This window comes from Lagopus muta (assembly GCF_023343835.1).
Source record: "Lagopus muta isolate bLagMut1 chromosome 29 unlocalized genomic scaffold, bLagMut1 primary SUPER_29_unloc_3, whole genome shotgun sequence".
NCBI classification, from domain to species: domain Eukaryota; kingdom Metazoa; phylum Chordata; class Aves; order Galliformes; family Phasianidae; genus Lagopus; species Lagopus muta.
Genome location: NW_026040155.1, coordinates 1 through 21047, shown reverse-complemented (window position 1 = coordinate 21047; position 21047 = coordinate 1). Strand labels below are relative to the sequence as shown.

The window sequence follows — 21047 nt, the reverse complement described above, 5'->3', positions numbered from 1 at the left end:
TTTGGGTTACCGGCCCTTTAAGAGCCTTTATTTGGCACTGTGCCTTTGAGGGTCTTTATTTGGCACCAAGCCTTGAAGGGTCTTCGTTTGGTGCTGCCCCTTCAAAGGCCTTTATTTGATGCTACCCCTTTAAAAGGCTTCATTAGGCATTTTCCCTTTGAGGACCTTGATTTGGGGCAGCCCCTTTAAGAGCCATTATTTGACACTTTCACTTTAAAGACCTTGATTTGGCACTTTCCCTTCAAGGTCTTTTATTTGGCGTTGCCCCTTCAAGAGCCTTTATTTGGCACTGTGTCTTTTAGGGCCTTTATTTGATGCTACCCCTTTAAGAGGCTTTATTAGGCACTTTCCCTTTAAGGACCTCGATTTGGCGCCGCCCCTTCAAGAACATTTATTTGACACTTTCCCTTTAAGGACCTCGATTTGGCGCTGCGCTTTTAAGGCTGGGCCGCGGCAGACGCATGCGCACTCTGTCCCCCCCCGCCATTCCGGGGCGCCGCGGACAGCGGCCCTTTTTGCTGTGGCCGGAAGCACGTGATGGCTACATCCGGCGCGGCCTCAGCCCTTTCCCAAGATGGCGCCGTCGTGCGGGCGCTGATTGTTCGAACGGTTCGCCGGGCCCGACGCGCTGCCGCCGCCGCCGCCGCTCACTTCCGGCAGGCGCTAAGTGGGGGCGGAAGCGGCGGCCATGGGGCGGCGGGCCGGGCCGGGCCGCCGGCTCCTGGCCTGAGGTGAGCGCGGAGAGGCGGGGAGAGGCGGGGGCTCGGACCGCGCGGGGAGGGGAGAGGAGGGCCGAGCGGCGGGACGGGGCGGAACGGCGGTGCGTGCGGGGACGGAGCGAAGGGCCGCGGGGACGGGGAGGAGGGGCGGGGCGGAAGCGGCGCAGCCGGGGTGGGCCGAACTCTGCTCCGCCGCCGACCTTGAGCGGGGCCGGCGTTGTTGGCACGCTGTCGCCGCGTCTGGAGCGCTTCACGTGTTTGCCCGCCCCGCGCGGCCGGCGGAACGGGGAGGCGGGAGGGATCCGCGCCGTGGGGCCGCGTCTGCACCGCTCGCGTCGTGCACGGCGCTGCTCGGCTTCCGGAGCGGCCGCGGGGCGGTGCGAGCCCACCGCTGCGTGCTGAAGGGAGGCCCGCCGAGCGCTGAAAAGGTCCCTCGGGGTCACCGCGTTTCATCCCCGCTGTGTGCAGGGCCGCCGAGCAGCAGAGCGGGCTGCCCAGAGCCTCGTCCAGCCTGGCCTGAATGCCTCCAGGGATGGGGCATCCACAGCCTTTCTGGACAGCCTGTTCCAGTGTGTCACCACCTTCTGAGTGAGGAACTTCCTGACACCAAACCGAAATCTCCCATCTTGGTTTAAAACCAGCTGCCCGCATCCTATCGCTATCAATCCCTCCGGGCAGCAGCAGCGCACAGCAGGCCCAGCTCTCGTGGTTCTCCTGGCCCAGCTCTCCCTGCCGCCCACCGTCTCCCAGCCACCACATCGGTATGCAAAGCGGGAGCCCCTGGTCTGGCAGCACACGTTGTCCCCATTGAGGGGTTGGCACACAGGGGGATGTGGGAACGTGTGAGAAGTGGGGCAGCAGGAAGCGAAGGAGGTTGGACAGTGCCAGATATCCTACAAACACAGAATCACAGAACAGCTTGGGTTGGAAGGGAGCCCAAGGATCGCTGAGCTCCATCCCCTGCCCCACGCAGGGCCACCAAGCTCCAGATCTGCTGCCAGCCCAGCTTGCCCAGGGCCCCATCCCACCTGAACGCCTGCAGGGATGGATGGGGCACCGCAGCCTCTCTCTGCAGAGCTTCCCCCGACATCCCAGCCAAACCTCCCCTCCACCTGAAATCCATTCCCCCCCGTCCCATCGCTCTCTACTTGAGGAAAAAGTCAATTCCCCTCCTGCTGGCGATTGCTTTTTAAGTACTGAAGCTGCAGTGAGGTCACCCCCAGCCTTCTCTTCTCCAGCTCCCTCAGCCCGTCTTTGTACAGAGGTGCTCAGCACTCTGCTGAACCTCCAGGTCCGTGTGTGACCCCCACTTCTGCCCCCCAGGTCCGTGTGTGCCCCACCAGGCAGGAGCGCCTTGCAGGGAGCGCCCGGCATGGAGGACAAACGCAACATCCCCATCATCGAGTGGGAGCACCTGGACAAGCGGCGCTTCTACGTGCTGGGCATCTGCATGACCATGATGATCCGCGTCAGCGTTTACCCCTTCACGCTGATCCGCACCAGGCTGCAGGTGCAGAAGGGGAAGAGCCTTTACAACGGGACCTTCGACGCCTTTGTGAAGATCCTGAGGACGGAGGGGGCGGCCGGGCTGTACCGCGGCTTCCTGGTCAACACCTTCACCCTCATCTCGGGGCAGTGCTACGTCACCACCTACGAGCTGACGCGCAAATACGTGGCGCGGTACAACAACAACAACGCCGTCAAGTCGCTGGTGGCCGGCGGCTCGGCCTCGCTGGTGGCTCAGAGCATCACGGTGCCCATCGACGTCGTTTCCCAGCACCTGATGATGCAGAGGAAGGGTGAAAGCATGGGCAGGTTCACGGTGCGCGGCCGCGACGGACGGCGGGTGGTGGTGTTTGGGCAAACCAAGGACATCATCGTGCAGATCTTCAAGGCCGACGGGTTGAAGGGTTTCTACCGTGGCTACGTGGCCTCGCTGCTGACCTACATCCCCAACAGTGCCGTCTGGTGGCCCTTCTACCACTTCTACGCTGGTACGTGTGCGGGGACGGAGGTGGGCCTTTGGTTATTGATGGGGTGGGGGTCTGGCTGGGAGGGGACGGGCAGCGTGGGGGTGAGGAGGGTTGGCTGTGTCTGCACCGCTCGCTCCCAGCCAGAGCAGAGGAACCACAGAATCACCAAGGTTGGAAAAGGCCTTTGAAATGTACCCAGTCCAACTGTCCACCCGTCACCAATATTCTCACTAATCCTTGTCCCTCAGCACAAAATCCAGACGTTCCTTGAACACACCAAGCTCAGTGACTCCATCGCTCCCTGGCAGCCCATTCAGAGCCTGACCTCTCCTGCAGAGAAGCACTATTTCCTAACGTCCAGCCTGAACCTCCCCAGTGCATCCAAAGCCCATTCCCTCCAGTCCTATCCCTGCTACACAAGAGCAGAGGCCGACCCCCAGCTCACTACAGCTTCCCTTCAGGCAATCACAGAGAGCAATCAGGTCTCCCCCGAGCCTCCCCTTCTCCAGGCTGAACAACCCCAGCTCCTCACAAGACCCCGTTGTGCTCCAGACCCCCCACCAGCCTTGTCGCCCTTCTCTGAACACTTTTCAGGGCCTCATTGTCTGTCTTGCAGCGAGGGGCCCAAAACTGGACACAGTGCTGAGTACAGGGGACAATCACCTCCATGTTCCTGCTGTTTCTGATGCAAGCCAGGATGCCATTGGCCTTTTTGGCCAGCCGGGCACAGTGCTGGCTCACGTTCAGCATCAGTCAACACTCCCAGCTCCATTTCCTCTGCCCCAAGCCTGCAGCGCTGTGTGGTTGTTGTGGCCAAAGTGCAGGACCCGGCTTTTGGCCTCGTTGAACCTCATCCCGTTGGTTCAGCCCAGCATTCCAGCCTGTCCAGATCCCTGTGCAGGGCCTCGCTGCCCCCAGGCAGATCCGTGCTTCCAGCCAACTTGGTGTCACCTGCAAACTTGCACTCAGTGCCCTCATCCAGGTCACCAATAATGATGTTGAAGAGGAGCGCCGACCCCTGAGGGACACCACTGCTGGCCAGCTGCATTTACCTCCATTCACCACCACCTCTGGGCCCGGCCCTCCAGCCAGTTCCTTATCCAGCCAAGAGTTCCCAAGGCATGGGCTGCCAGCTTCTGCAGCAGAATGCAATGAGAGACGGTGCCAAAGGCCTTGCTGAAGTCTGGGTAGATAGACTGCATCAACAGCCTTTGCCTCGTCTACCAGATGGTCACAGATCACAGAGTCACAGAATGGCCAAGGTTGGAAGGGACTCCAGGCTCACGGAGCTCCAACCCCCCGCCACACGCAGGGCCACCAACCTGCCCACGTTTCACAGCAGCCCAGGCTGCCCAGGGCCCCATCCAGCCTGGCCTCCAACCCCTCCAGGGATGGACGGGGCATCGCAGCCTCTCTGGGCAGCTGTTCAGCCCCTCACCGCTCTCCCAGCACACAACTTCCCTGAGCCCCAGCCTCCAGCTGCCCTCCCTCCGCTTCCAGCCGTTCCCTGCTCTCATCTCCCCTGCCCAAGAGCTGCCTCCCCTCCTGGCTGCAGGCTCCCTGCAGGCGCTGCAGGCTGCACTCAGCTCAGCCCCAGCTCCTCTTCTCCATGCTGAACGAGCCCAGCTCCCTCAGCCTGTCACAGAAGGAGATCAGGTTGGCCAAGCAGCACCTGCCCTTCGTGAACCCATGCTGGCGAAGCTGATCCCCCTGCTGTCCCACGCATGCTGCGTGATCTCCCTCAAGACAGTCCCCCCCCCCAATAACCTTCCCTGGCACTGAGGTCAGGCTGACAGGCCTGTAGCTCCCCAAATCCTTACAGCCCTTGTAACCCTACAGCCCTTCTTTTGGTGTGATGGCGGAGCTTCGGGGTTCTTCTGGTCTTGTTCAGCATCTTCATCAGTGAGCTGGACGAGGGGATGGTGCAGTCGGTGTAATCAGGAATTGCACTGATGACAAAAAGCTGGGAGGAGCAGCTGATGCAGCTGGGGGCCGTGCTGCCATTCAGCAGCAGCTGGGGCAGGCTGAGAGCTGGGCAGCAGGAAACCAGAGGGGGTTTAACAAGAGCAAGGGCAGAGTCTTGCAGCCGGGGAGGAATAACTGCATTGGGGTTGAGCTGCTGGAGAGGAGCTCTGCAGAGGGGGGGACCTGGGGCTCCTGGTGGGCGACAGGTCGGCTGTGGGCTGTGTGCCCTGGTGGCCAGGAGGGCCAGTGGGACCTGGGGGCATTAAGAGCATGAAGGGGAGCGTGGCCCGCAGGGCAAGGGAGGCGATCCCCCCGTCTCTGCTCTGCCCTGGTGAGGCCACGTTTGGAACACTGGGCTCTGGTTCTGATCCGGACTGATTCTGGACTCCTCAGTTCAAAACAGCAGGGATCTGCTCAGGGAGGCCGCGGGTTCTCCTTCCCTGCAGGCATCACAGAGCTTCCTGCTGCAGGGAGCTGCTGTGCAGGGGGTTGGATTCCATGACCTCTGAGGTCCCTTCCAGGCCCTACAGCTCTGTGATTCTGTGATTCTCTGCTGTGCAAACTGAACTGATCAATGGTGTCAGTGTATGTGGGGGGGGGGGGGGGGGTTCAAATCCTGTGCAGCCAAAGCAGGAGGAGGAAATCCCCCATCTCCCCTCTGGGTGGTTGGTTGGTGGGCTGCAGGGCAGGGGGCTGGATGGGCCTCGGGGGTCCCTTCCTACAGAGGCTGTGCTCCAGTTCCGTGAGCGCCTTGCAGACGCAGAGCTGACCGTTCCCCTCTCTGCCCCATCCCCAGAGCAGCTCTCCAGCCTGACCCCCAAGGACTGCCCACATCTCCTCCTCCAAGCCATCTCGGGGCCGCTCGCTGCCGCCACGGCTTCCACGCTCACCAACCCCATGGATGTCATCAGAGCTCGGGTTCAGGTACGGCTCCACGTCTGCCCACGGTGCTCAGCACCTTGGGATGCCCTTCCCCTGGGGCACAGCTTGGTGCTGGGGCTGCAGCAGGGTTTCAGAAACCCATTTAGCACTGCCTGGGGGCTCTGCCGCCTCCTGCCCCTGTGATATATGTACAGAGGGGGGGGTCGTTGGTGGCTGTGTCCAACCCCTCCTCTGGAACAACTCCTGTGCTGCCACCAGGCATAATGAGGAGAAGAGGGTTTGGGGCAGTCAGCATGGCTTCAGAAGGGGAAGCGGTGCTCGAGTGGCCTTTTATGAACACATAACCAGGCAGACAGGCGATGGCAGAGCAGAGGATCCTGGTTTTGGTAAAGCTTTCGGCAACGTTTCTCATGGCATCCTCACAGCTACACACAAATGTGGTGTGGATGGTTGGGTGGTGAGGGGCACTGTGAAGAGCTGGGGGTCAGTTGGGATGGAGACCAGCTGGGAGCGTGGATCCAATGGGGTCCCTCGGTTCGGTGCTGGGATCAGTGCTGCTCACTGCACACAGCAGCAACGGGGGGGTCAGGGAGCAGCCGAGTGCTGTGGCATCCATAAATGTGTGGGTCCCAATGGGATGCACCCATGGGTGCTGAGGGAGCTGGCAGAGGTTGCTCAGCCACTTTGGTAAGTGGTGGGGGATGGGAGAGCTGCCTGAGGAGGGAAGGAGAGCAGATGTCAGACCAGCCTTTGCAGAGGAGCTGGGTGGCTGTAGAGTATCAGACTCACCTCCATCCAGCTGGGAGCTTGGATCCAACGGGGTCACAGAATCACAGAATCACCCGGGTTGGAAGGGACCCCAAGGATCATGGAGTTCCAACCCCCCTGCCTGGCAGGGCCACCAAACATCCACATTCAGATCAGGTTGCCCAGGACCCCGTCCAACCTGGCCTTAAACACGTCCAAGGACGGGGCATCCACAACCTCCCTGGGCAGCCCGTTCCAGGGCCCAACCACTCTCCTAGTGAAGAACTTCCCCCTAACATCCAACCTAAATCTTCCCTCCTTCAACTTGGATCCATTTCCCCTCGTCCTGCTGTTGTCAGCCCTTTGGAATCCCCTCCTGGCTGTAGGTTCCCTTCAGGTATTGATAGGCTGCCATGAGGTCACCCCGCAGCCTTCTCTTCTCCAGGCTGAACAAGCCCAACTCCCTCAGCCTGTCCTCATAGGGGAGCTGCTCCAGCCCCCTCATCATCTTAGTCGCCCTCCTCTGGACCCTTTCCACAATCTCAATGTCTTTCTTGTACTGAGGGCTCCACACCTGGACACAGGACTCCAGATGGGGCCTCACAAGAGCCGAGTAGAGAGGGACGATCACCTCCCTGTCCCTGCTGGCCTCCCCTCTCCTGATGGAGCCCAGGATCCCATTTGCCTTTCGAGCTGCCAGAGCGCACTGCTGGCTCATGTTCAGCCTCTCGTCCATCAGGACCCCCAGGTCCTTCTCTGCCGAGCTGCTCTCCAGGCCCACTCCTCCCAGCCTCTACAGGTGCCTGGGGTTCCTCCGGCCCAAATGCAAAACCTTGCACTTTGCCGTGTTGAACCTCATCAGGTTCACCCGAGGGTCCCTCAGGTCGGTGCTGGGATCAGTGCTGCTCGCTGCACACAGCAGCAACGGGGGGGGAGGAAATCGAGTGCATTGGAGGTGGTGGCCCAGAACTGGGAGGAGAGGCCGACAGGCAGAGGGCTGTGCTGCCACCCAGGGACAGCTGGGCAGGCTGGAGAGCCGGGGAGAAATGGGATGAGGTGGAGCAGGGGCAGCGTAGAGCCTGGTGTGTGGACAGGAACGGCTGGGTGCCGGAACGCGTTGGGAAGCGGGCTGCTGGAGAGCAGCGGAGGGGAGAGGGACCTGGGGGTCCCGGTGGGCAGCAGGAGGACAGGAGGCAGCGCTGCACCCTTGCGGCCAAGAAGCTGAAGGCGCCCCGAGCTGCGTTAGAAGGGGGCTGCAGGAGGTGCAGGGAGGTTCTCCTCCCCCTCCGCACCCGGTGTCCACCAGCGCCTCCCATTTCGGTGGCTCTGCTGTGCCAGGCCGCCTCACCCACGCCTTCCAGCGCAGCCTGCCGTCCCTCCCGGCGCTGGGCAGGACCCCTCTGTCGGTGCCCTCTGTTGTTCTCAGGCCGTTGCCGTGTCCCGCAGCAACTGGAGCGCTCGCTTCTTTGCAGCGGTTGCTCCGGTGCTCCGTCTGTCCTGCAGTTCCTGCGGCGCGGTGCCTTTTTGATGCCGCTCCTTCGCCTCCTCTCCGTGCTCACGCAGGCAGAGCCGCGAGGCAGAACACGGCGCGGTGCTGCTGCCGTCCCTCGAGCAGGAGGACGTCTGTGCTGACAGCTGGGCCGTTGGGCGGTGCGGGCTGGGAGGAAACCGCTTTGATCGGCCCTTCCAGGAGGCTGCTTTGGGAATCCTGCTCCCCATAGGGGCATCTGGTGCCGCCGTGGTGCCACCCGTCAGCATCGGGCGTTGCAGGCGGTTCATCCGTTGGCTTTTCTTCGTTGTTCTGTTCGGTTTTTCAGCCCCTTCTGCAAAGGCTGCGACACGAACTCGTAGAGGGGCTAAATGTCATCGAAGCCTTGAAGTTTTATTCATCGGCTCATTTATGAGGGCTCTTCTTTCCCCTCTGCCCTCACTGCTGACATAGCAGCATAGATTTGCGCTGCAGCGCTTGTGGATGGCAGCACGGCTTTGGTGCTCTCTCAGGATCCTGCTCCTGCTCTGGCCTTCATGGTGGCACTGAGCTGCCCAAAGAGCCCAGGTTGGGCTGGGTGACCTTTCCAGGTCTCTCCCAATGCCTGACATCCATGCAGAAACATGGAGGTGGTGAGGAGGGCTGTGGGTTCTGCATGGCCCACAGGGGTTTGCTTTGATAAAACACAGAGCTGGGGGGGTGGCACACATTACAGCTCAGTTGTGGCTTGGAGCAGCGCTGGCTTGGCTGCTCAGCCCTTCCTGTCCCACAGCACCCCTGTGGATGTGAACAACAGAGAGATGATGCTGAAGCAGCCAAGATAACAGAGCAGAGCCAGCAGTGCAGAAATGACTGATTGCAGGCAGGAGGGCTCCGTGCAGCTCCAGCCAGAGCCACCACACAGCAGGTCCTTCAGTTTCTTGTCCTTACAAAGTCCAGCCCCATCCAGCAAGGCTCTCTTGCACACCCTGCTCCTTTGGGTGCCAGCAGTCCTTGTGGGTGACGCCACGGCTTTGGAGCACGCCTGCCTCTCTCAGGATCCTGCTCCTGGTCTGGCTCGTCAGCAATGAAAGTGGGGCTTTGTAACATTTCCACCACGCTGTGTTAAGCTCTATCTTAAAATACAAAAATCACATCTAGAATCTGTGATACAACCCGACTTCATAACATCACAAGTACCTCAAAGTCTGGTCGATAAAACATTGGTTTGTGACAGTGGAAATCTGCCTGCCTTTCTGTTCTACACAAGAACAAGGAGGCTGTGGGTGCCCCAGCCCTGCAGGCATTCGAGGCCAGGGGGGTTGGAACTGATGAGCATCATGCTGCTTTTCAACCCAGGGCATTTGATGAGTCTATGATTCTGTGGGTCCTTATGGCACCCCATGGATCCTTTTGGCACCCCATGGGTCCTTATGGCACCCCATGGATCCTTATGGCAGCCTGGTCTGGTGGCTGGTGACCCTGCACACAGCAGAATGAGATGAGCCTTTTCAACCCAGGGCATTCCACAAGTCAATGATTCTGTGGGTCCCTATGGCACCCCATGGATCTTTATGGCACCCCTTGGATCCTTATGGCACCCCATGGATCTTTATGGCACCCCTTGGATCCTTATGGCACCCCATAGATCTTTATGGCACCCCTTGGATCCTTATGGCACCCTGTGGTCCTTATGGAACCCCTTGGATTCCTATGGCACCCCATGGGTCCTTATGGCACCCTTGGATCCTTATGGCACCCCATGGGTCCTTATGGCACCCTTGGATCCTTATGGCACCCCATGGATCCTTATGGCACCCTTGGATCCTTATGGCACCCCATGGGTCCTTATGGCACCCTTGGATCCTTATGGCACCCCATGGATCCTTATGGCACCCTTGGATCCCTATGGCACCCCCTGGATCCTTGTGGCAGCCTGGTCTGGTGGCTGGTGACCCTGCACACAGAAGGGGGTTGGAATGAAATGAGCCTTTTCAACCCAGGGCATTCTACGAGTCGATGATTCTGTGGGTCCCTATGGCACCCCTTGGATCCTTTTGGCACCCCATGGGTCCTTATGGCACCCTTGGGTCCTTATGGCACCCCTTGGATCCTTATGGCACCCCATGGGTCCTTATGGCACCCCATGGATCCTTATGGCACCCCATAGATCCTTATGGCACCTGATGGGTTCTCAGGACAGCCTGGGCTGCTGGTTGGCGACCTGCACACAGCAGGGGTTGGAGCTGATGGTCGCTCTTCTCCTTTCAACCCAGGCCGTGCTGTGATTCTCCACCAAAATGTCGGTGGTTGATGGGTTGGGTTCAGCCCAGTTCTGTAACTGGAGGGGTGGGGGGGGAAAGGGGATAAAGGGGAAAAGGGGGGGGGAGAGATGGGCCCAAAACCAGAACAGCAGCAACAGTCTGAGGAGAAAGAAACTGATTTGCTAAATAAAACATCAGAGTGCAAGACAAAGTGCTATGATACAATGCAATACAATACAATTAGAATTGGAGCTAATAAATAGAATACTATCAAAATAATAAATCAAAATAATAAATCCAAGTGAGAGAGTGCCCAAAAGGCCTCACTCTGATGCTGAGCTGATCTGGGAGCACCGCTGGGATCAAAAGGGGGAAGAAAGATTCCTTTTCCTCGGGCAGAGAACAGCATCACAAGTGAGGCAGAGTCCTGGGCTGAGCGCAGCTCGTGCTTCTCAGGTTGGGCCGGGCGAATTCCAGGTCCTCCCAGTCCCTGATGTCTGTGCTTGTGCGCCTTGCAGGTGGAAGGCAAAAGCTCCATCGTGCTCACCTTCAAGCAGCTGATGGCGGAGGAGGGACCCTGGGGTCTGACCAAAGGCCTTTCCGCCCGCATCATCTCTGCCACCCCCTCCACCATCGTCATCGTGGTGGGTTACGAAACGCTGAAGAAGCTGAGCCTGCGCCCGGAGCTGATGGACTCCCGGCACTGGTAGGGCTGGCAGCTCCACAGCCGCCTTCGTGTTCAGCACCGCAGCTCTCGGAGCCGCCCTGAGCTCCGCCAGCGTTTTTGCCCGGCGCCGCACGGAGCCCTTCGTGCCCTTCCGTCCTTTGTGAAACCGGAACCCGCATCTTCCGCCTTCCGTCCCCTTTTTCTGCCCTCTTCAACCCCACTCGCGGCGGTTCGGCCCCGCGTTCCTCGACGGCTGCTGGAGGTGCGCGAGCAGCGCGACTCGGAGCCGCCGCAGCCCTCATTGCTGCGTTCAGGGCGGCCCCGCGCTGCTCCGTTCTGCCCTCGGACGGATCCCGGCGTTACTGAACGCTTTCTGACGGCCGTGCCGGGCGCTCGTTCCCACGTTTTGTGCACTTTACGGACCGGGGGCCGCGGGAGCTCCGTGGATGGACGCATCGCCCACGGCTCCGCTCAATGGAGTGACCCCGGCGGAGACCCGGGGCTGACCTGGAAGGAGCGTCGGGGCGAATAAAGGCGCGTCTGCCGCGTTCCGCTCCGGTTCCGCTCCGGCTCCTCTCCCATTCTTCTCCCGTTCCGCTCCGGCTCCTCTCTCATTCCGCTCTAGTTCCATTCCTGTTCCCTTCCGGTTCCACTCCCATTTCCTTTCGGCTCCTCTCCCGTTCCTCCCCGGCTCCTTTCCGGTTCCACTCCCGCTCCGGCTCCTCTACCGTTCCCTTCCCGTTCCGCTCCGGTTCCCCTCCCGTTCCGCCCCGGCTCCTCTCCCGTTCCGCTTCCATTCCCTTTCGGCTCCTCTCCCGTTCCTCTCTGCTTCTGCTCCCTTTTTCCTCCGCTTCCGCTCCTGGAGCGCCGCTCGGCGGGGGCGGGACCAGCGGGGCGGCCGCGGCCAATCAGAACCGTGCGCAATGCGGCAGCGTTGACCAATCGGGAATCGGACGGAGGTAGCGACCAATCGCGGGCGGGCTTTTTCTCGACGCGGGGGGCCAGAAGGGGGGGGGGCTGGCTGAGGCGGCAGCCAATCGGCAGAGGGGGCGGGAGCCTCGAGGAGGCGGAAACCAATCGGAGGCCGGTCCGGCTCTGAGGTAGCGACCGATCGGTGCAGGGGGCGGGACGTACGAGGAGCCAATAACCGAGCGGAAGCGGGCCTTCTCTTGGGCCAATAAGGGTCTGGCTCCGCCCTGAGGCGGTGGCAATCGGAGGCGGGGACCGGCGCCGCGCAGACTAACCAACCAATCGGCGGAGGGGGCGGGCCGCACGAGGAGGCAGTAACCAATCGGACGGCGTGTCCACCCTGAAGCGGCGGCCAATGTGAGTCGAGGCCGTCGGGCGGCGGGAAATGGCAGAGGCGGCTGAGGCGGCTGAGGGCAGTGGCGGCGGTGGCGGCGGTGGCGGCGGGTGGCAGCGATGGCGGCGGTCCGGGCCGCGCGGCGTTGCTGGCGGCTGTGGTGGACGCGTTCCTGGAGAAGCTGCTGGCGGCGGGGAGGTGCGGGGCGGCGGGGCGGCTGGGGGTCGGAGGGGTCGGAGGGGTTTGAGGTCCGCCGTGACGCCCCGGCCCGCCGCTGCCCGCCCCGCAGTTACGAACGCTTCGCTCACTGCTACCGCCGCTTCTACCGAGCGCAGCCCCACGTGACCCGCAGCATCCACGAGCAGCTCGTGGCGCAGCTCCGAACCGCCGTTACGGTCCGGGGGGGGGGTGGGGAGCATTAAGGGGGTGGGGGGGGGGATCTGGGGGGGTTGGAAGGGTCTGGGGGGATACGGGGGTCTGTGGGTATGGGGGGGGTTTTGTGAGGGGTCTGTGGGCTTGGGGGGGGGAGGATCAGAGGGAGTGGGAGGGGTCTGGGGGGGGGATATGGGGGTCTGTGAGGCATCGGGTTTGTGGGGATGGGGGGGAGGGTCTGTGAGGGGGGCAGGGGTCTGTGGGGGATATGGAAGTCTGGGGGGGAGATATAAAGGTCTGTGGGGATGGGGGGGTCTGTGAGGGAGGGGGCTGGGGGGGGTATGGAGGTCTGTGGGCATGCGGGGGTTTATGGAATGGGGGAGGGATCTGGGGGGGTGGGAGGGGTCTGAGGGGGGATATGAGGGGTCTGGGGGGGATATGGGAGGTCTGTGAGGCGTGGGGGGATTGTGGGGATGGGGGGAGGGTCTCGGGTGGGGATCCTGTGAGGATTGGGGTGGGGGATTTGTGGGGTCTTGGGTCGATGTGTGAGTGTGGGGGGGTCTGTGGGGGTGATTCTGTGGGGGGTGGTGTGGGAAGCGTTGTGGGGTTAGAGGAATTTGTGGGTATGGGGTCTACGGGGGGGGGGGGGAACTGTGGGTGTGGGGTCTTTGTGGGGGGTGGGAGGGTTTTGGGGTGGGGGAGGAAGTTTGGAGGGGGGGGGAATCTGTGGGTATGGGGTGTGGGGGGGGGTCTGAGGGCATGGGGGGGAGGACTGTGGGAGTTCCGTGGGCATCGGGGGGTCTTTGGGCATTGGGGGGGGGTCTTTGTGTGAGGTCTGTATGGGGGGGTCGGGGTCTGTGAGTGTTGGGGCTCTGTGGGTTGGGGGGTCTGCATAGGGGAGGGGGTCTGTGAGGCTGGAGAGGGTCTGTCGTGGGGGGGGGGGGATCTGTGGGGGAGGGGAGGTGGTGAGGAGGGTTGGGGGGGGGTCTGTGGGGGTTTGGGGAGGGGCTCTGCAGGGCTGTTTGGGTTTGGCTTTGCATTGTGTGCGTTTGTCCTGCAGGAGGAGATCCAGGAGGTGAAGAAGGAGGGGAACCTGGAGGAATTGTTCCGGGCGCTGGATGCCATCGTGGAGGAATCGAGGGGCTGTGAGGAGCCGGCCTGGTAGGGGGGGGAATGGGGCAGGAGGGGCGGGCTGAGCGGCTGCAGGGCTGTGGGGAAGGAGCTGGGGGTCCTGGTGGGGGTCTGGTCTTGCTCAATGTCCTCATCAGTGAGGGGACGGCGGGCACCCTCAGCAGGTTTGAAGCTGGGAGGACTGGGGAGGGGGTGTGGGGTGACTGGGGGGGGTGATGGGCTGTGCAGGAGATGGTGGGAGGTGGGGGGAGTGGGCAAAGGAGGTGAGGGGGACAGGATGAGTTTTGGGGCTGTGAGTTGTGGGGGGGATGGTGGGAGATGGGTGGAGGTGGACAGAGGGGAGATGGGGGGCACTGGGTGGGTTGTGGGGCTGCGCGGTGTGGGGGAGATGGGTGGGGATGGGCAAAGGGGAGATGGGGGCACTGGGTGGGTTGTGGGGCTGCGAGGGGCGATGGTGGGAGATGGGTGGGGATGGGCAGAGAGGGGGTGAAGGGGGACTGGATGGATTTTGGGGCTGTGAGTTGTGGGGGAGATGGGTGGGGGATGGGGGGACTGGATGGGTTGTGGGGCTGCGAGGGGCAATGGGGGGACTGGGTGGGTTGGGGGGGCTGCACAGTGGGGGAGATGGGTGGGAGATGGCAGCGCAGAGGGGGAGATGGGGGCTGGATGAGTTTTGGGGGCTGCGCGGTGTGGGGGAGATGGGTGGGGATGGGGGCAGTGCAGAGCGGGAGATGGGGGGGACTGGATGGGTTGTGGGGCTGCAAGGGGAGATGGTGGGAGATGGATGGGGGTGGGCAGAGGGGGCGATGGGGGGACTGGGTGGGTTGGGGGGCTGCACAGTGGGGGAGATGGGTGGGGGATGGGGGCAGTGCAGAGGGGGAGATGGGGGGGACTGGATGGGTTGTGGGGCTGCGCAGTGTGGGGGAGATGGGGGGAGAGGGGTGGGGGTGGGCAGAGGGGAGATGGGGACTGGATGGGTTGTGGGGCTGCACAGAGGGGGAGATGGATGGGGATGGGGGCAGCACAAAGGGCGAGATGGGGGGGGCAACTGGATGGGTTTTGGGGCTGTGCGGTGTGGGGGAGATGGGTGGGGGTGGGCAGAGGGGGCGCTGGATGGGTTGTGGGGCCACGCGATGCTGTGACCCCGCAGGCGGCCCAGCGGCATCCCGGAGGCGGACGCCCGCAGCGCCTTGGTGCCGTTCCTGCTGAAGCAGCGCTGCTTCCTGAGCCGGGAGCTGAGCCGCGGCCGGGAGGAGAACCGTGCGGCGGCGGCGGCGGTGCTGGAGGGCAGGGAGCGGATCGCAGCGCTGCGGCGCGGCATCGCGGAGCGCAGGACGGCGTGGCAGGTGGGCAGCAGGGCCCCTCGTGCAGCGGGGAGCCGTCGGCGTCCCAAAAAGTGATGGGCGCCGCTGGGGGCTGCAGGGCGATCCTGGGTAACGACCCCCTGGGTCATGGAAGACCACAGAATCCGGCTGTGGAGGAGGGGGTATTTGGGGGGGCTTGAAGGGCCGCAGGACCTTAGGATGGTTCCCAACCCACAGTTTGTGATCCTGTGGTTTTTGTGGTCTTCCAGGACCCCCCAACCCCACCATTTTGTGATCCGTGGGTCTGTGATCTCCCAGGACCTCCCCAATCCCAATATTTTGTGATCCTGTGGTTCTCTGGTCTTCCACAACCCCCCACCCTCACCATTTTGTGATCCCATTGTTCTGTGATCTTCCAGGACCCCCCAACCCCAACATTTTGTGATTCCATGGTTCTGTGATCTTCCAGGACCCTCCCACCCCAACCACTCAGTGAACTCACAGTTCTGTGGTCTTTCACAACCCTCCCAACCCAACCATTCTGCCACCCCGGGGTTCTGGACCTTCCACCTAAGCACTGTGTGATCCCAAGGTTCTTTGGCCTTCCAGGACCCTCAGCCATTCTGCACAGTTGGGCTGAGGTGGTCCTGGAAGGATGTGGAATCATGGAGTCACAGCACGATTGGATGGGGAGGGTGGTGGAAGGCCACTGAATCGTGGTATCGTGGAAAGGTTCCATTGGGAAGGTTCTGGAAGATCCAAAAACATGGAATCACAGAATGGTTGGGTCAGGAGGGTCCTGGAAGACCACAGAAGCACGGAATCGCAGCACAGTTGGGTTAGGAAGCAACAAAATCATGCTGTGGTGGAATGGTTGCCTTGCGAGGGGCTTGGAGGGCACAGAACCCCAGGAGGGCAGGGGTGGGAGGGTCCTGGAAGGGCACAGAGCCACGGCAGCAGGGCAGGCTCAGGCTGGAAGGATGCTCTGCGCTCCCCTGCAGCCCTGTCCTCGCTGGGCCGAGTGCTGGGAGGCAGCGAGGGGGGCGAGGGGGGCGATGGGGCCGGGGGGGGGGGGGGGTCGGCCCTGGTGAGGCCCAACTGCAGCGCTGCACCTGGGGGGGGGTGCAGGAAAGGAGCGGGGGCTGCAGGATGGGGTCCAGAGGAGGGCAAGGAGCTGAGAGAAGAGAAGGGGGGAGCGACCCTGCTGCAGCCTGCAGTGCCTGAAGGGCGGCAGGAGGGGAGCCGACTTTTCACTGGGGCAGAGAGCGAGGGGGGAGCGGATTGAAGGAGGGGAGCTTTGGCTGGGATGTCGGGGGAAGCTCTGCAGAGAGAGGCTGCGGGGCCCCGTCCATCCCTGCAGGCGTTCAGGTGGTTTGGAGCCCTGGGCAAGCTGGGCTGGCAGCAGATCTGCTGGCAGGGGATGGAGCTCAACGATCCTCGGGCTCCCTTCCGACCCGGCCATCCTGCGGCACCTGAAAGCTCTCGGGTTCGGAGGTGGGCGCCCCTGCAGCGCCTTGGCTCGGGCTTTGCTGGAGCAGCGCAGCAGTTTCGCATCCCGCAGGCGCTGAGCCGGGAGCAGCGTGCGCTCACAGCGGCGCTGCAGCCGCCCCAGGAGGGGCGCACGGAGCCGCTCGGCGCTCACACAGGGGGACGCTGACGGCGCGTCGGGGCCGTGAGTTGGAAACGAAACCCTTCGGGTTCACCGCGTTTGGGCGAAGAGAAGCGTTGGAAGAAATAAAGGAAGGCTTCGTGTGTCTCCTGACTTGAGTTCATCCGGGGGGGACGCGGCGGTGGGGATGTGGGGCAGGGACCGAAGCGCGGCCCCTCGTGCTGTGCGGCAACGGGGCTGCGGGACATCGGGGAGCTCGGGGCCGAAGAACCTCAGGGGGCAATGAGTGCAAACCCCCCCCCCCCCCTGCGCGTCCTGCCAGCGGAATTCTTAGAAGCAAAGCAGCAATTTCCGCCCGGCTCAAACCGTCTGCAATTACAGCCCGGCGCGGGCTGACGAGCGCTTTCCCTTCGTCGCAGCCAAACGCTGCCGGTGCCGCTCGGCCCTCCTGGCCGTCGCACTCTGCACTTTGCGGTCCGTCAGACAAAGGCTTTGGTGCAGCCGAACCTCCGCCCCAAAACCTCCGTTTCCGCCGCTCCCGGATGGGTTGGGACGCGCAGCGCCCGCGGTTCGGGGCGGGGGGAAGTCAGAGCAAAGCCCCCCCTCACCGGCTTCGGCCACGGCAGCGGGGATGGAAGAATGGAAGAACCCCGGGCGGCCCAAACCGCAGCCGCTGCCCGCCGGCGGATGTGCTGGAAATAGCGCTGGGATCGGCCGGGGGGGCTGGGGGGGCGCGGGGTTCTATAAAGGCGGTTCGGTTCGGGGCGCCGCAGTGGAGCTGCACCATGAAGGCCGCGGTTCTGCTGCTCCTCGTGGCGCTGCTCGCGTTCAGCCTCTGCCACGGCGGGTACCGGGGGGACACAGAGCTGCGGGGACGGGATGGGAATGGGGATGGAGAGGGGGGGGGGGACGGGGGTGGATGAGGGAAGGAAAGGGGCAGCGGATGGGGCGAGGGGATCACAGAACGGCCAGGGTTGGAAGGGACCTCAAGGGTCGTGAATCTCCAACCCCCGCCACACCGCAGGGCCACCAAGCTCCACATTTATTTAATGCCAGCCCAGGCTGCCCAGGGCCACGTCCAACGCGGCCTCGAACACCTCCAGGGGTGGGGATGGATAGGGGAAGGAATGGGGGCAGGGGATGGGGATGGATGGGGCAGGGGACAGGGATGGAGGAGGGAGGGAATGGGGCAGGGGATGGGGCACAGAACAGGGACGGATGGATGGGGCAGAGAATGGGGATAGGATTGATGAAGGAAGGCAGGGGATGGGGACGGATTGGGGAAGGAATGGGGCAGGGGATGGGATGGATGGGGCAGGGGATGGGGATGGAGGAGGGAGGGAATGGGGCACGGGATGGGGCACAGAACAGGGACGGATGGATGGGGCAGAGGGTGGGGATAGGATTGGATGAAGGAAGGCAGGGGATGGGGATGGATGGGGAAAGAATGGGGCAGGGGATGGGGGAGGGAATGGGCAGGGGACGGATGGGGCAGGGGATGGGGATGGATGGGGAAAGAATGGGGCAGGGGATGGGGGAGGGAATGGGCAGGGGACGGATGGGGCAGGGGATGGGGACGGATTGGGGACGGAATGGGGCAGGGGATGGGGACGGATGGGGGAAGGAGCGGGCAGGGCCGGATGCGGCTCAGCACCCATTGGCTCCGCTGCCCTCACAGCACCCGACGGCTCCGATGCTCCCAGCGCTAAAGGTGGGTGCTGACGGCACGGTGCCACCCGGACCCCCCCTCGCCCTCCACTCTGGGGATGGGGTCACCCACCCCCTTCCCCCCCTCTGTGCCCGCAGCTTTCATCTCCCCACCGCGCCAGCGCCGAGATGGTGCAGAGGCAGAAGAGGAATTTGGCCCTCGGCGGGTAACGGCAAAGCCCCTTTTTGGGCACGGCGGACCCCCGGCAGCCCCTCACAAACCCCAATTTGGGGCCGGGACCCCCCCTAACCCCGCACCCCCCCCCCCCCCCCCCAAATCCCTCCGCAGCGGCATCGCCGGAGCTCCGGACCCCCCTGGAGTCCAAACGCGAGGTGTGCGAGCTGAGCCCCGACTGCGACGAGCTGGCGGACCAGATCGGCTTCCAGGAGGCGTACCGCCGCTTCTACGGCCCCGTCTGAGCCCCCCAACCCCCCGGGGCTCCACACCTCCCCCCCCCCTCCAGTAATGCTCCACTTCCCCGCGAAGGACGGACAGAAATAAAGGCACGGTGCAGGGCACGGCGGCTCCTTCCTGGGTAGGGGGTGTGGGGGGGGTCTATTGTCGCATTGGGGGCATCAGCACTGCAGCTCAGCCCCATAGGACAGTGGGGCTGCCTGTCTCCAAGCCCCTCCAACCTCAGCAGGTCCCCCCCCTCCTCCAGCCCCCCTCAATTTCCCTTAGCCCCCCAGTCAACCCCCTTGCATGAAGCTGCAGTTCATCTGGGGGTTCATAGAGCCGGGATGGGGGCGGTGCAGCCTGAGGGGTTCCCCATCCCCCCCCTCCCATAGCAGGGAGGAACGACGAACACCGAGCTGAGCGTCACGAAAAGGGAAAGCAAACCAAAGCGCAAAAACACACAGCGCAATACGAGCAGCACTCGCAGCTTTCTTTCCCCTCCCCTGCCCCACGTTTCGCTCTCTGCTCCCCATAGCATTGAGGGGGGGGGGAAGGGGGGAGCCCGCAGCCGAGTCCTGAGTGCAGAGTGGGCGCAGCGCAGCTCAGCACAGAGCTCAGCACAGCGGGGCTGCAGCCATCGGTGCCCATCTCCTCCCCCCCCCCCCCCCTCCATCTGCTCGTCCCAGAGGGGCAGCGATGGGGTTGGGGGGCTCAGAAAGCTGCAGCCCCCTCCAATCCCCCCCCCCCATAGGCACGGCGCACTTCGACATTCCAGCGCCGCTCTGAAGGTTTCCTCCTCTCCTTTGTGGCCACGCGGCCACCCCACAACCCAAAGGGGGCACGGAGGGATGGGGACAAAACAGCCACAGCTTTGTGGGTGCCACCGTGGGACCCCAAAGAGCGCAGCACCAGCAGCCCCACAAACTCTGCTCCCCAATTGCAGCGCGGGGGGGCAGCGCTCCCCCCCTCAGCACAACGCCGGCCGCTGCTCCACCCCGGCAGAGCAGCGCAGAGCCGCAAAACGGAGCTCAGAAACCACGGGGGATCCCTTCGTTCCCACCTCAACCCCACGGCGCGGCTGCGACCCAACGCCACGGAAATGGGGGCTGCTTGGTGGGCTTTACCTGAAAGGAAGGGACGTCCCGAATGCTGCGCTGCAACACGGGGTGGGGGGAAAAAATGCGTGCGGCAACGGCGCTCCGACTGCCTGCACGGTGCTCCCCTCGGCTGCTGCGGTTTGCACTGAGGCTGCGGGAGCTTGCATTGCTGCTGCAGTTCACGATGCTGCTGCAGGACTTTGCACTGCCGCCGCTGTTCACCCGACGGAGCCGAGCTGCCGGGCGCCGTGTCTCAGAGCGATTCGCTGCAGCGCTGCTCCTGCTGTCCCCCCCCGGGCTGCCCTGGGTTCCAGTTGTGGGGCACGGGGTGCAGCGCAGGCAGGATGGAGCTCCCAAGCCCCTCGTGTGGGGAGCTGCTCTTCTGGAGCCACAAAGGGTCCCGGCCCGGGGAACGGGCTCCTGGAGATGGAAGAGGTCCTCGGCGCGGGGATGTTCTCCTCTTGGAGCTCGGGGGGGGGGACGGGACCTTCGCACGGGGAAGCGCCCCTCTTGGTGCTGCGAGGGGTCCTGAGCGAGGGGAATTGGGCTCCTGGAGCTCTGGGATCCTTTGCATGGGGAATTTGGGCTCCTGGAGCTCTGGGATCCTTCGTGGGACGCCGCTCTTCTGGAGCCCCGGCTCCCCCAGCGCCGCACGCCGAGCGCTCCGTGCCTCTCTCCAAGCGCTGCGTTCGGCGGCTCGACCCCCGTGGAGCTGTGAGGAGCCGGGGGGGGGGAGGGGGTCTGAGCTGTGCCCCTCCCCCCCCTCCCCCAACACGGTGGTCTGGCAGCCAGAAGGGAGGACGGCTCCGGGTTCCTCCATCCATCATCCCCCCTCCGCAAACCTCACGGTGAGGATTTTCAGCCACAACGAAACGAGAGAAAAAAAGAAAAAAAAGAAAAAAAAAAGGAAAAAAAAAAAAACGAAAGGAAAAGAAGAAAAGAGGCGGCGGATCCGTCTGCAGGCGCCCGCTGCTCCCATCCGGCCCTGTGTTGGGAGCCGAAGCGGCGGCCGATCCCGCGCTGCTCTCCATCCCCCCTCCGGCAGCTCCGCTCTGCTCTCCGGGGCTGAACGCTGCGAGAGGGGAGGGAGGGGATGAGGAGGGGGGGGGGAGAACGGGGACACAGAGCCCAGCGCCGCTCCTGGAGGCTCCCGGGGGGAAAGAAAGAGTTGTCCCCAAAACTGCACTTCTAACGCCGGCTCCCCACGTCGCTTCTCCTTTCCTCTCCCCCCAACCCCCCCGGGTCTCTGCTTGAAGCCACACAGCGACATAAAGCAAAGGAGGGAAAGGAAGAACTGTGGGTTGGGGCTGCGCTGTGCGCCGATCCCAAGGGGTTGGGTTTTCTCTTTTCCCCCCACCCCCTTATTATTGTTACTATTGTTGCTACTCCTTTCTGGTTTGATTTTTGGAGGTGTTGTTTTGCTATTGCTGTTTCAGGCCCCT

The 21047-nt window shown here is 63.1% G+C and overlaps 3 protein-coding genes across 6 annotated transcripts; all 3 read left to right on the top strand.

Annotated features, from left to right (window-relative positions):
• The first annotated feature begins 546 nt into the window (after positions 1 to 546).
• Positions 547 to 11247, top strand: SLC25A44 (solute carrier family 25 member 44). Of its 4 annotated transcripts, none has more exons than XM_048932631.1 (5): positions 616 to 731; positions 1188 to 1480; positions 2043 to 2713; positions 5459 to 5581; positions 10537 to 11247. In XM_048932631.1, exons 3-5 carry the CDS (start codon positions 2092 to 2094, stop codon positions 10785 to 10787), a joined length of 996 nt encoding a protein of 331 aa, XP_048788588.1. In that variant the 5' UTR covers positions 616 to 731; positions 1188 to 1480; positions 2043 to 2091; the 3' UTR covers positions 10788 to 11247. The 4 variants fall into 4 exon arrangements, with proteins under 4 accessions (XP_048788590.1, XP_048788591.1, XP_048788588.1 ...); XM_048932632.1 differs by having other exon boundaries at positions 5454 to 5581; XM_048932633.1 differs by lacking the exon at positions 1188 to 1480 and having other exon boundaries at positions 547 to 731.
• A 361-nt stretch (positions 11248 to 11608) lies between these two features.
• Positions 11609 to 16647, top strand: PMF1 (polyamine modulated factor 1). Its single transcript, XM_048932629.1, has 6 exons — positions 11609 to 11613; positions 12001 to 12186; positions 12278 to 12383; positions 13421 to 13521; positions 14642 to 14837; positions 16357 to 16647. Exons 1-6 carry the CDS (start codon positions 11609 to 11611, stop codon positions 16450 to 16452), a joined length of 690 nt encoding a protein of 229 aa, XP_048788586.1. The 3' UTR covers positions 16453 to 16647.
• Positions 16648 to 16708: 61 nt separating this feature from the next.
• LOC125687474 (bone gamma-carboxyglutamate protein) lies at positions 16709 to 18731 on the top strand. The gene is given in 6 exon segments (XM_048932630.1): positions 16709 to 17247; positions 18083 to 18115; positions 18211 to 18221; positions 18223 to 18278; positions 18401 to 18418; positions 18420 to 18731. Coding segments are annotated over 6 exon segments (531 nt in total). The 5' UTR covers positions 16709 to 16946; the 3' UTR covers positions 18532 to 18731.
• The last annotated feature ends 2316 nt before the right edge of the window (positions 18732 to 21047 follow it).